The sequence below is a fragment of the Phycodurus eques genome, chromosome 1 (genome assembly GCF_024500275.1).
Source record: "Phycodurus eques isolate BA_2022a chromosome 1, UOR_Pequ_1.1, whole genome shotgun sequence".
Taxonomy (NCBI): Eukaryota; Metazoa; Chordata; class Actinopteri; order Syngnathiformes; family Syngnathidae; genus Phycodurus; species Phycodurus eques.
In genome coordinates, this window is record NC_084525.1 from 25762136 (window position 1) to 25777231 (window position 15096).

Here is a 15096-nt window from a genome sequence, read left to right on the forward strand (position 1 = left end):
TCTTCCACTGAGGAGAGGCTTCCATCGGGCCACTCTGCCATAAAGCCCCGACTGGTGGAGGGCTGCGGTGATGGTTGACTTTCTCGAAGTTTCTCCCATCTCCCAATTCTGTCTCTGAGCTCATAGGCAGTTCCTTTGACCTCATGATTCTCATTTGCTGTGACATGCGCTGTGAGCTGTAAGGTCTTATATAGACAGGTGTGTGGCTTTCCTTATCAAGTCCAATCAGTAAAATCAAACACACCTGGACTCCAATGAAGGTGTAGAAACATCTCAGCGAGTGAGGGAAGAATGGAACGAGAGATTGACAGGCGGATCGGTGCAGCGTCTGCAGTGATGTGGACTTTGTATCGGTCCGTTGTGGTAAAGAAGGAGCTAAGCCGAAAGGTGAAGCTCTCAATTTACCGGTCCATCTACGTTCCTACCTTCAACTATGGTCACGAGCTGTGGGTCGTGACCGAACGAAAAAGAGACCGGATACAAGCGGCCGAAATGAGTTTCCTCCACAGGGTGTTCGGGCTATCCCTTCAAGATAGGTTGAGAAGCTCGGTCATCCGGGAGGGGCTCAGAGTAGAGCCGCTCCTCCTCCACATTGAGAGGAGCCAGATGAGGTGGCTGGGGCATCTCATTCAATGCCTCCCAGACGCCTCCCTGGTGAGGGGTTCCGGGCACGTCCCACCGGGAGGAGACCCCGGGGATGACCCAGGACACGCTGGAGAGACTATGTCTCTCGGCTGGCCTGTGAACGCCTCGGGATCCCACCGGAAGAGCTGGATGAAATGGCTGGGGAGAGGGAAGTCTGGGCGTCCCTGCTAAAGCTACTGCCCCCGTGCACCGACCTCGGATAAGTGGTAGAAAATGGATGGATGGATATTTCTCCAATAGTGTCAGGGGACATAAAGACAAATGGTTTGGACCTCAGGCATTGTCGGGAGGTATAGACAAACACTGGACTCTAAAGCCAGTCAATGGCATGGCATATGTCTGTATAAAAAGACATATGCTTTTTATTCCTGACTGTCTGACATGAAATCAGACAAAATTTTTCCTGTTTTAGGTCAATTAGGATTTTCAAAATTATTTCCATTTTCTAAATGCCAGAATAATGAGAGAATGATTTGAGATATATATAAATATATCAATTTATATATATGTATGTGTGTGTGTGTGTGTATATATATCTATATATATATCTATATATATATATATATATATATATATATATATATATATACACACACACACACACACACACACACACATACTAATTACTCAGTATTTATAGAGTAATTATTTCACTATGTCCTTTTTATTCTTACTCAGGTAATTCTTTGGAGGACTACTTTTACTTTTACGTGAGTCACATTATTGTCAAGTAACAGTACTCTTACTTGAGTACAATGTTTGGCTACTCTAACTACCTCTGGAGCGGACATCCTCTATTTTTACTGTTACGTTTAAGCAAACTTTTTTCTCATCAGATCAGCCATTGTCGTATTTGTTGCACTGGTCTTTTGAATTTTCGCATTGAGGTGCTGTGGGTCATGGCCCTGGTTGTGTTCCCATCGGAACCGCGAAGCACACGTAACATCGGCGACAAGAGTTGATCCGCTGGACATCTTGTATTAATTAGAAAACGCGCCTACAATTATCTAATTAGTTTATGGATTTTAATGTTGAATGTATTAAGCGACGGACCTATGTTAGGGATTATGTCACAACACAGAATGAACTAACTTCAAATTCAGAAATGGACAATAAAAACAGAACAATATTGTACTTAATGTTTTCCTGGAGGATGCGTTTGGGATTAGCCTTTGAAGTTGGTAATAGTGAAAAATGTAGTTAAAGAGAGAATGATTTTAGTAAATTATTTTCCAGAATGAGAGTGTTTAAAGAGGGGGATTTTTTATTATTGTACTTTGTTAAAATGAAAACAAATATTCTCTGCACACAATGTTTTTTTTGTGTCACCTTTTTCATGCCTTTGGTGTTTGCATGTCTGAAAGATAAACAGTCGATTGGATGCCAGTCTATGTCATGGCACATATAGACAAACAATTAACTGGTCGCTTATCAATGGCTGGGTACATACATTGCTGTGAAAAAGTATTCGTCCACTTCTCAAATTCTTAATTTTTTGCACAGTTTCCGCACTTTGATGTTTAAGATCGTCAAACAAATGTAAATGTCAAACAAAGATGACCGAAGTAAACATAAAATGCATTTTCTAAATAGTGATTTTATTTATTCGGGAAAAAAAAATATTCAAAGCTACCACTCTGTTAAATCGTGAATTAACTGTGTGTTTGGAAACATGAGTTAATTTTCACTGGCCACTAACAGAGGGGTGCGGGGCGGTGGGGGGGGGAGAGATTTTCTTTTTCTCACCAGGCCAGGTGGCTTTGAATATTTTTTTTACTAAATAAATAAAATCTATCCATCTGTTTTCCATACCGCATATCCTCACTAGGGTCACCATTTAAAAACTGAATTGTATTTTTACTTGGGTTATCTTTGTCTGATATGTACATTTATTTGTTGATCTTAAACATTAAGGCAAACTATGCAAAAACAATAAAATAAGAAACGGCACTGTATAGACAAACAAACTTCAGATAGAAAGGTTCAAGTCCAGAACCTTTAACACTGAGGCAGATTCATCTCTCTGCTTTCAAAGCGTCTACCCTGAATGGTGAAAAAAAAATTACTGCGCGTGTGCCTGTTTATTTAGCGTGGACCACATCCAGCAGATGAAGTCTACCAGTACGATGAAGAGCAGAGAGCTGCACAAATTGGGACAAGAGTTCAACTCCATCTACATCAACAGTCAGAGTTACCAGTCAGCCCTGCTGGCTGCTGGAAGCTGCTTCAATGCTGTGGACCACATCCTGACTGGACAGGTACCCATAACAAGCATAACTTCAAACCACCCCCATACATCAGCACTGTAGTCTGGTGGGCCAAAATCCGGCTGAGGATCGGTATCACGCAGATTCCGGACTGCAAGGTATCAGCTCAAACACATTCAATGTTGTTTGAAAGGACAACCAAAAACAATTAGATTTTGGATCTGGGGAGGGAAAGACCACGCAAACGCCACACAAGAAAGCCTTATTGCAGATTTGAACCCAGAACCTCATAACTGTGAGTCAAAAATGCGACTAAGACTAACATGTGGCCATTTTTCTGCCAGAGTCAAGGTTTCGGTCATAAGTTTCCGAATGATTTACATTGATTTATTTAGCAACATATCTACAAGCTTGCTTTCTTTCTTTTTATAAGCACATAACAATTACCTCATTCTGCTTGCCAAGGGAGCTAATCTTTGATTCAAGACTCGGTTTCTTTTTTCTGTAGCTTTAGTCTGTCCTGGTCTTTGTCCTGAGAGTCAGGACTTGTGTTTCACTGCTTTGTGTCCTGAAGCTTCTATTTCCAAAGTCTCAAAGAGAACTAGTTTTTCATTTGGATCGCTCAGCTAAATTCTCTGTGACAACGCCTTAAAAGAGGTTTGCTAATGATGCTTTATGACATGGACATGACATGACGTGTGTGTGTCTGTGCGCGCAGGTGAGAAGTGGCGTGGCCATCGTGCGCCCCCCGGGTCATCATGCTGAGAGAGACTCTGCGTGCGGCTTTTGTTTCTTCAACACGGCGGCACTCGCCGCTCGCTATGCGCAGAAGACCTCCCAGCATGCACCTGTACGAGTTTTAATCCTGGACTGGGATGTTCACCACGGCAACGGCACACAGCACATGTTTGAAGACGACAATAGGTATGCTTGTGCTCAAATATCGAGACCACTGGTGGCCTGGGGGCCAGATGCGGCCCGCCATGTCATTTTATGTGGCCCGCGAGAGTGTGCATCGAATTTGTGTTTCTTGCTAAAATACCAAATTCCAAATTGGCTTCACTTTTAAAAATATTGAGATATTACAAGCATTTTTTGTTACCAAGCCCACTTTTAAAATAAAATTGATTCATACTATAGTTGAACAGTTTTACTGGCTTGATTTCAAAAGTAATTATCCATTAATTTGTGTATATGTAATATGAGGCAATCATACATTCATATGGGTTTGCAGCCATAACAGCCCTCCGAGTGGAACCATAACTGCGATGTGGCCCATGACAAAAATGAGTTTGAGACCTCTGATCCAGGCAGTCTCACTATTGTTCTGCTATGGTTCGCACCCTTATTCCCCTTGTCCACTCTGTCTGTCCCCTAAATCTCTTTTGTGCCCGGCTCCATTTTCAATTAACATCAGAATAATTTAAAAATAAGCAGAGGGACTATTTCAAACTCCCCTGTTGCAGAACAAAACTGTTCCACCAAAAAAAGGCATACAGATCAACCATTCTACAAGGACATGCAGCTGAACAGGACAGGTTTTTACAAACAAAGAAAAACAAAAAAAAAACAGGTATGATGTCGTGTGTCATGTGATTAGTCAGGTCACCGTTGATGTGGTTTCCTGTCTGCAGCGTCCTGTACATCTCCCTCCATCGCTATGACAACGGGACCTTCTTCCCGTCTTCGGAGGACGCTTCCCCGGACCGGGTGGGCGTGGCTAAGGGGACGGGCTTTAACGTCAACGTGGCGTGGAGCGGCGGGCGGATGGGAGATGCCGACTATCTTGCCGCCTTTCACCACGTCGTCATGCCGATTGCCACTGAGGTGAATATACAGTAATCTCGTTTATCGCAGGGGTTAGGTTCTGGACCAGCCCCGCAATCGGTGAAACCTGATAATTGCGACCGCGTTTTTTTTATTTTTATTTTTTATACCTATTTTAAAGCTGTATGAACCCCTCTAGATTCTTTTTAATCTTCCCCACACTCTTACTAACCTCTACCATACTCTTATGAACACTTTCTACTGTATACTTTTAAACACCTTTTAATCTCTTAAACATACAATAATGCACAATAGTACTGGACACGATGTACATTTTATTCATTGTAAAATATGAAAATTTGAATTTCAAATTTGAAAGATTTTTAGAAATTAGAATTTAGAATTTTTTTTAAAAATTTGAAATCTTTCACATGCAAAAAAAATCTGCAATAAAGTTAATCTGCGGGTACCAAAGCCTGAGTATGCTGAGTCCACTGTATACTGGTTTTAAAAATTGTACTTCAGTCATAAATAACAAAGCACACACACACACACTTATGTACGAGCCCCAATGTAAAAAATTTTTTTTTTTTTAAATAATAAAAAACCTCCAATGAAGTTTGGGCCACTGTGTAAAATGTAACTAAAAACACAATACAATGATTGGCAAATCCTTTTCAACCTTTTCAATTGAATACACTACAAAGACAAAATATTTAATGTTCAAACTGATAATCTTTACTTTTTGGAAATATTCACTCATTTTGATTTTGATGCCTGCAACACTTCCAAAAAAGATGGGACAGGGCATGCTTAGCAGTGTGTTGCATCACCTTTCCTTTTAACAACACTCAATAAGTGTTTGGGAACTGAGAACACTAATTGTTGAATCTTTTTAGGTGGAATTCTTTGCCATTCTTGTTTGATATATAACTTATATACTAGTAGTTATATAACGGCTATTAATATTCCTTAAGAGTCCGGGGTCTCCATTGTCCTTTTTTGCGCTTTATAATGCGCCACGTTTTCAATGGGAGACAGGTCTGGACTGCTGGCAGGCCAGTCTAGTACTCGCACTCTTTTACTATGAAGCCACGCTATTGTAACATGTGCAGAAATGGCTTGGCAATGTGCTGAAATAAGAAGGGACAGCCCTGAAAAAGACGTTGCTGGCATGGCAGCATAAGTTGTTCCAAAACCTGTATGTACCTTTTAGCATTAATGGTTCCTTAACAGCAATTTACCCATGCAATGGGCACAAACACACCCCATACCATCACAGATGCTGCTTTTTGAACTGTTTAATTCACTTAAGACCAACATACAGGCACAAACTTAAATGTGCCAAGCATGTGGTGAAAACAGTGAAGAAGTGGACCAGAGAAGCAAAGTTGGCACTTCAAGACTGTTTCGACTGCACAGAAGCTCTTTTGAAGCTTCAACTGGCAGCTTCGATGACTATACAGACACAATTACATCCTACATAAGCTTCTGTGAGTACCAACCAAGATATTTCTCACGTTCAATGACAACAAGCTGTGGTTTACTGCCAAACTTCGCCAGATGTACGGCTCTTGCTTTGCACAGTCGAGTTTTAACTTTAATTTGTAGATGTAGCCAAAAACAGTGTTTAAATGACAATGGTTTTCTGAAGTGTTCCTGAGCCGACCTGGGAATATCTTTTAAACAATGATGCCGGTTTTTAACGCAGTGCCGCCTGAGGGATCGAAGGTCACGGCATTCAACGTTGGTTTTCGGCCTTGTCGCTTACGTGCAGAGGTTTCTCTAGAATCTCTGAAACTCTTGATGATATTATGATGATGTTCCGTGTAGTTGTACATTGAGAAACATTCTTAAACTGTTGGACTATTTACTCACGCAGTTTTTCAAAAAGTGATGCACCTCATTACATCCTTGCTTGTGAACAACTGAGCCTTTCAGGGAAGCTCCTTTTATACTCAGTCATGACACTCACCTGTTTTCAATTAACCTGATCACCTGTGGAATGTTCCAAACAGGTTTTTTTTTTTTTTAGCATTCCCTAAACTTTCCCAGTCTTTTGTTGTCCCTGTCCCAGCTTTTTGGGAACCTGTTGCAGGCATCAAATTCAAAGTGAGAATATTTGCAACAACAACAACAAAAATTAATCAGTTTGACCATTAAATATCTTGTCTTTGTAGTGTATTCAGTGTAAGATAGGTTGAAAAAGATTTGCAATCGTATTCTGTATTCCTGTATTCCTATTTTGGTTCACTACACAAATGAAAATAAATGGCTCGTAAGTCAAGGTTCTACTGTCCAAAAGAGACTCAAGACTCATTTTCAGGAGAGTGGACAACTGAACAGTTTTTTTTTAATCGAGCTTTTTATTTATTTTAAAAAAATGACCAGGTTATACATTTTGCGCTTCTATGCTCTAGTCATCATATCAAAACAGACACACACCAAGTTGTATTGTATAAAGAAAATAAGGACAATATGAAAATCTATAAACTTGTGTACAAAAGTCGCAAGGATAGAGAAGTAATTAAGAAAATGATTTAACATTTATAGTTCGCTCTCTCACAGTACTTCAACACTATCTAAAAAAGTAAAAACATGATGGTTGAATTGTTAATTATAACAAAAGAAAAAAGCGACAGACATCAAATCCTTGCAAAGGTTGAAAAACTAATTTTGATTATGACATCTCATATTCACCTTGCTCTATATTTCCTCTGCTTCACAGATACTGTGTCAGCTCTCGTTTACCCCAGGCTCCCCTGCACCTTAGGCACTAAGGGAGTCCTGACTGGCTCTCTGTTTAAAGGGTTGTCCCAGCGTATTACACAGTGGACCGTAACTGGCGACGGGAGCTTGCTTAAGCGGTGTCGAGAGGGATTCGCCTTGGTTCTCACAGCCGCTTATGAAGCGTCGGCCACGCTTACATTAGGCCACACCTCGACAGAGTAACCTTAGCAGATGTCTGGTGAAACTCTAACCACGCTTCTTTATAGCTGAAAAAAAATTCAACTCAAAAAAAAAAAATTCAACTCAAAAGAAAAAAGAAGGAAAATCGATTGATCCGGTCGAGCATTCTTCAAACAAGCTTCTTCAAAATTTGTGTTGGTTTAGAAGAGAGAGGTCAAAGGCTCAGTCCCTCGGTCCTTGCTATTTTGTTCTCGCCTATTCGCTATCAAAGACTTTTAAAATTGTCTTTTCATAAGCTGCCTCTCTAATCATCCTTCATTTTACACAAAGATAGATATGAGACTAAGCTGTTAAACCTAGGTTGCTGACCTACGGGAGAACAAGAGCACTAAAATCACCGGTCTCTGGCTTATATTGAGGACATCCACACCAACCCTAACCCACGCCTTAAATCAACCCTCCTGGCTTTTATTTTTAATTCATGGCTTTACTCTGGCATATGAAAGCACTACAGAGCCATCTGGGATCTGGGGGGGGGGGGGGGGGGGGGTCACTGTCATGTCCCTATAAGATAATGTTAACAATTATCAATCTTCTACAATTATCAATCTTATCATTATCTTAAAAACCATTGGTTCATTCCCATTTTGGTAATGAAAGCAACACCCAGAGACAGATAACGCAATGGTACTTTCCCCAAGTGGGCTTAAACCTCTCGTCATTGATGTATACACAAATCATTCCTTATTACATCATCAAACATAATTAAAACCACACAGTGTATTAAGTAAATAACATTCCATTGCAACTCCCACTTATACAATGAAAGGTCCTAATACTTCATCAACTATCTCACATATCACAGTGTGGGCACAAAATCATTGTGGATTTCAAACACTTAGTTACCAAATTACATGTATTCAGCTGTTACAGGTTATATACAGTGGGTACGGAAAGTATTCAGACCCCCTTAAATTTTACACTCTTTTGTTATATTGCAAAGCGGCACGGTGGACGACTGGTTAGAGCGTCTGCCTCACAGTTTTGAGGATTGGGGTTCAATCCCTGGCCCCGCCTGTGTGGAGTTTGCATGTTCTCCCTGTGCTTGTGTGGGTTTTCTCCGGGCACTCCGGTTTCCTACCACATCCCAAAAACATGCATGGTAGGGTAATTGACAACTCTAAATTGCCCGTAGGTGTGAATGTGAGTGTGAATGGTTGTTTGTTTGTATGTGCCCTGCGATTGGCTGGCGACCAGTTCAGGGTGTACCCCGCCTCCTGCCCGATGATAGCTGGGATAGGCTCCAGCACGCCCGCGACCCTAGTGAGGAGAAGCGACTCAGAAAATGGTTGGATGGATGTTATATTGCAGCCATTTGCTAAAATATTTTTTCCCTCATTAATGTACACAGTCATATTGACAGAAAAAAAGGAAATGTTAAAATTTTTGCAGATTTATTAAAAAAGAAAAACTGAAATATCACACAGCCATAAGTATTCAGACCCTTTGATGTGACACTCATATATTTAACTCGGGTGCTGTCCATTTCTTCTGATCATCCTTGAGATGGTTCTACACCTTCATTGGTGTCCAGCTGTGTTTTATTATACTGATTGGACTTGATTAGGAAAGCCACACACCTGTCTATATAAGACCTTCCAGCTCACAGTGCATGTCAGAGCAAATGAGAAGGTCAAAGGAACTGCCTAAAGACCTCAGAGACAGAATTGTGGCAATGCACAGATCTGGCCAAGGTTACAAAAACAATTCTGCTGCACTTAAGGTTCCTAAGAGCACAGTGGTCTCCATAATCCTTAAATGGAAGACGTTTGGGACTACCAGAACCCTTTCTAGAGCTGGCCATCTGGCCAAACTGAGCAATCGGGGAGAAGAGACTTGGTGAGAGAGGTAAAGAAGAACCCAAAGATCACTGTGGCTTAGCTCCAGAGATGCAGCTGGGAGATGGGAGAAAGTTCTTGAAAGTCAACCATCACTGCAGCCCTCCACCAGTCGGGGCTTTATGGCAGAGTGGCCTGAGGGAAACCTCCTCAGTGCAAGACACATGGAAGCTCGCATGGAGTTTGCTAAAAAACACCTGTAGGACTCCAAGATAGTGAGAAATTAGATTCTCTGGTCTGATGAGACCAATATAGAACTTTTTGGCCTTCATTCTAAGTGGTATGTGTGGTGAAACCAGGCACTTCATCAGCACCTGTCCAATACAGTCCCAACAGTGAAGCATGGTGGTTGCAGCATCATCCTGTCGGGGTGTTTTTCAGCTGCAGGGACAGGACGACCGGTTGCAATCGAAGAAAAGATGAATGCGGCCAAGCACAGGGATATCCTGGACAAAAAAATTCTCCAGTGTGCTCAGGGCATCAGACTGGGCTGAAGGTTCACCTTCCAGCAATACAGTGACCCTAAGCACAGCTAAAATAACAAAGGAGTGGCTTCAGAACAACTCCGTGACTGTTCTCGAATGGCCCAGCCAGAGCCCTGACTTAAACCCAATTGAGCATCTCTGGAGAGACCTGCAAATGGCTGTCCACCAATGTTCACCATCCAACCTGACAGAACTGGAGAGGATCTGCAAGGAGGAATGGCAGAGGATCACCAAATCCAGGTGTGAAAAACTTGTTGCATCATTCCCATAAAGACTCATGGCTGTATTAGCTCAAAATGGTGCTTCTACTAAATAATGAGCAAAGGGTCTGAATACTTATGGCTGTGTGATATATCAGTTTTTCTTTTTTAATAAATCTGCAAACATTTCAACAGTTCATTTTTTTTCTGTGAATATGGGGTGATGTGTGTACATTAATGAGGGGGAAAATGAACTTAAATGATTTTAGCAATTGGCTTCAATATAACCAAGAGTGAAAAATGTAAGGGTGTCTGAATACATTCCGTACCCACTGTATGTTTGCTGATATGCATTAAGCAAGCAAATGAGTGTAAGACTGTATTGGCTTTTCTAAGTAGAAAACATTTCCATGACCTTTTAACCTCTACTTTGGCTGCATCTTATGGACAAATTCTGGTTGTACATGACCCATCTCGATGGTCCCTCCAGTGGACTTTAGTCGTAACTTATTTCTGGTACCAGCTAGGGTACAGGTGTCACACTGGTGGCGCGGGGGCCAGATCCAGCCCGCCACATCATTTTATGTGGCCCGCGAAACCAAATCAAACTTGCTCATTGTGTTCTGGTGTAATAACCATTGAGGTATTTGCAAGCATTTTTTGTTACCAATCCCCCTTTGAAAAGAAATGTTGAAAAACATATTTTTATAGGCGTCTGATTTCAAAACTGGTTATTCATCGATGTGTTCCGTATACTGTATGTAATTACAGTATATGAGGTAGTCTTTCATTTATATGGGTTCACTGTCGTAGCAGCCCTCCGAGGGAAGTCATAAATACGATGTGGCCCTTGACAAAAAAGGGTTTGACACTCCTGATCTAGGGGACATTTGTAGTAACATCTCTAGCCAGTTGTATTAATGGTTTTCTGAACATGTTTCCGATCAACAATTCAGGTACATTATTTTGTACCATCAATCTTACATATTTTTTATTACATTATACACTATGTAAGCATATTTAGTGCCACCAGCAAAAAACAATTTCTTTGCTCTTCAACTGCAGAGCAAACTTTCAGAACACCTGAGATCTACTGAAACATTTGATACTGGCCTGAAAATTATATTATTCACTGCTGCATTTACATGAATGAAAAATATTATTTCTCACTATCGTCCATTGATTTTGTGATTTTACCTTGATAATTATGTGTTCTGTCATTTTGCGGTTTAGTTTTATCCTTTAGCCCGCTTTCATGGAAGATAATTTTGATTTTCATCTTTTAATTTCCTCCTGTTTATAAACAGTTTACTATTGCCTTTGTAAAGCACTACAGATTTGCATGGGTATAAATTATGTTATATAAATAAACTTGCCTTGCCTCACAGTTTAATCCAAGTCTGGTGTTGGTGTCAGCGGGATTTGATGCGGCGCGGGGAGATCCTCTGGGCGGATACCGCGTGACCCCAGAGGGCTATGCCCACCTCACCCACATGCTGATGTCATTGGCTTGTGGACGGGTCTTACTCATACTGGAGGTGAGTGGTGATTCCAACTAGGCTGGGCAATATGGCCTCAAAAAAAAAAAAAATTAAAAATCAGATTTACCAATTAATTGAGCTTTCCCCTTCCCTTAAATAACAAAATCACATGACAAAAACAAGTTACTTACTTACTTGCATCAACTTCTGCAGAAATATTAGAAATATATTTTTTTTCTTTCCAGATCCTAGACTGCCCCTTGTGTGAAAGCGTTTGTTAACATGATCCATATATATATATATATATATATATATATGTGTGTGTGTGTGTGTGTGTGTGTGCGCGTGTGTGTGTGTGTGTACAGACCCTTTCCAAAAAAAAATAATATCATGGAAAAGTTTATTTCTATAATTCCACTCACAAAGTTAAATTTACACAGATGATAGAGTCAGGGCCCACAACTTAAACAATTTCAAGTATTTAGTTGTTTATTTTACATATTTTGGTCTTCCAGCTCATAAAACCCATGAAATCAGGAATTAAACTAATTTTAATACTGTGAATAAATCAGCCGAAATTTAGCAGGCCATAAATGTTTTAAACTGAGTGTCACACACCAATCATCTACTAAACTCAAAGCAACAGCACAGGTTTCCCCAGCTGTCATTAAATTACTTCAGTTTGGTTCAAATTTCTCAGTTGGGTTCAATATTGGGATGACTGCAGCATTGACAACTGGCCAGAAGACCATCATTGATACTCTCCATAGGATGGGTAAGCCACAAAAGTTCATAGCTGATGAGGCTGGCTGTTCACAGAGTGCTGTGTTCAAGCATATCAATGGAAAGTTTAGTGGAATGACAAAATGTAGCAGGAGAAGATGCACCAGCAAAAGAGATGACCGTGGGCTTCAGCGGATTATCGGAGTGGAATGTGGCGGGAGTCACAGCTTCAAAAACCACCACATTCATACGCAACCGGGGGATGGACTACAACTGTCGGGTTCCTCCGGTCAAGCTACTTCTGAGCCTGAGCCAACGTAGGAAGCATCTCAACTGGGCCAAGGAGAAGTAGGACTGGACTGTTGGCCAGTGGTCCATGGTCCTCTTTTACGAAGAAAGTAAAGTGTGCCTTTCATTCGGGAATCAAGGTCCAAGGGTTTGGCGGAAGACGGGTGAAGAACAGAACCCAAGCTGCTTGAAATATCCATAGTCAGTCATGATTTAGGGTGGAATGTCCTGTGCAGGTGTTTTTAAACTCTGCTTTCTTAAATCCAAGGTCACCGCGACAGTCTACCAGAATGTTTTAAGAGGACTTCATGATTCCTTCTGCTGAGGATCTGTATGGAGATGCAGATTTAATCTTCCAGCAGGACCTGGCCCCTGCCCATACCGCCAGAAGCACCAAAACCTGGTTTGATGCCCATGTCATCACAGTGCTTGACTGGCCAGCCAGATCTAAACCCCATTGAGAATCGATGGGGTATTATCAAGAGGAAAATGAGGGGCACCAGACCCAAAATCAAAGAACTGACGGCAAGGATCAAGAAAATCTGGGCTTCCATAATTCCCAGGCAATGCCACAGACTCATTGCCTCAATGCCACAGTGCATCGAGGCAGTGATTAAAGTGAAGGGATTCCCAACCAAGTATTAACATATCATTTTGAAAGTACCATATTTTGATTGATTTAATGTGACCCTAATTTCTTTTTTCTTTTTTTTCAAAAACTGAGAAGTAAATGGTGATTTCTTCGCAATATTCTAATTTTTTGAATTCCTGATTTTATGGGTTTTATGAGCTGGAAACCCAAATTATGTAAATATAAACAAATACCTGAAATTGTTTAAATTGTGGGCCCTGAATCTAAAATCTATGAAAGTTTAACGTTATTAATGGAATTGTGAAAATAAATGAACTTTTCCATGATATTCAAGACTCCAAATTGCCCGTAGGTGTGATTGTGAGTGCAAATGGTTGTTTGTTTCGTGTGCCCTGCGATTGGCTGGCGACCGGTTCACGGTGTACCCCGCCTCCTGCCTGATGATAGCTGGGATAGGCTCCAACACGCCCGTGACCCTAGTGAGGATAAGCGGTAAAGGAAATGGATGGATGATATTAAATTTTTTTGGAAAGGGTCTGTATGTGTATGGGTGGATGGATAAAGTGGTCAAAAAATGTAAAACATTTTGCAAACAATTGCTAAGTCGTTAACACTGACAGTGCTTTTGAAAGCTAGCTTGTCTCTGTTCGCAGGCATGTTGTTAGTGTAAGCAGTGCATGTCAGCGTGGAGGAGCCTCACAAAATATAAATTAAAATAATAATAATAATGGTCCTGACAAATGTGAATTAATCAATAAAATCGATTAATCGCTCGGCCCTAATGCTAACTGGCAAACACTATTACAAGCGACCTGCCGTGCCACTTCACAGGGTGGTTACAACTTGACGTCCATCTCCGACTCCATGGCGATGTGCACAAGTGTGTTGCTTGGCGACCCTCCTCCTTTCCTGGCGATGCCCCTCCTCCCGCCTCACCACGCCGCAGTGGCAGCCATCAATGAGGTCATCCGCTTCCACGCCCCTTACTGGAAGTCGCTGAGGATAAAAAGTGAGTATGGGAGTCCTGCATGTGTTGCTAGTGTGTCTCCAACCTTGGTTTACATAGAGCTATACTGCTTGATTTTACTCTAATATTGGATAGACTAGGGAGCAGAGCCTTGAGTTCAGAAAACAAGCAAGTACATGAGACAATAAAAGCTTTTTTGTGGCGCATGGACACATGGTCAAACAGAAATAACCAGCTCTCCCACATCCAGAACTTAGCCTAACATTATTTTAACATTACTATCAGAAGTGAATTGAATAGAATAGAACAGAACTTTATAATCACTCACAATAGTAATGAAGATCAGTAATAATGCCCATCCTGCAGCTCTGCTTACCTTTGAGCTGTAACATGATAGTGCTTCGGTCGCTGTGTCAAAGTGATTGTCTGAGAACCTCGGTGTGGGGGTGACTGTTATGTAGTTGGTTCATTAAAATATATTTATTATTATTTATCTCCTAATATAACTGATTAATTGAGCTATTGTAAATGATGAAATAAATATTTTTAAAATAAACAATTTTATTATTTTTTGAATTTTTTTATACATCGTCTAGAAATGAGCTGGCCCATGTGTCTTGTTTTCAAAATCAAATGTGGCCAAATGAGCTGGCCATGTGTCTGTTTTGCGCACAAAGGGTCCCGAGCCTTTGTTTAACTTTGCTTTTGATCTTAGTCCCAGAGGCCGTGCGAGCAGCCGTAAATTCCCCAGGCGCTCAACGGAGAGGCAGTGGCAAAGGGAAAGGCAGGAGGTCAAGACAGAGTGGTCCAGACAAACCGACACTGCCCACTATGGGAATGGAGCACACAGCAGTAATACCACAAACACTAAAACACCCATCATATATATACAGATAGTGGTACTGTAAGTGTTGACATTGTTTTTGTTGTATG

The 15096-nt window shown here is 41.1% G+C and overlaps 1 protein-coding gene across 7 annotated transcripts in view; it reads left to right on the plus strand.

Moving 5' to 3' along the window:
- hdac6 (histone deacetylase 6) overlaps window positions 1-15096 on the plus strand; it is a 48362-nt gene that overhangs the window by 24165 nt on the left and 9101 nt on the right. For all 7 annotated transcript variants that reach the window (XR_009769148.1, XM_061684999.1, XM_061685017.1 and 4 more), the window contains 6 exons: window positions 2735-2903; window positions 3571-3776; window positions 4487-4679; window positions 11501-11650; window positions 14028-14205; window positions 14879-15015. Coding sequence is in view for 6 of the 7 variants with exons in the window: in XM_061684999.1 (XP_061540983.1) it covers window positions 2735-2903; window positions 3571-3776; window positions 4487-4679; window positions 11501-11650; window positions 14028-14205; window positions 14879-15015 (1033 nt within the window). In the remaining variant the exon portion in view is untranslated. The remainder of the gene's footprint in view (window positions 1-2734; window positions 2904-3570; window positions 3777-4486; window positions 4680-11500; window positions 11651-14027; window positions 14206-14878; window positions 15016-15096) is intronic.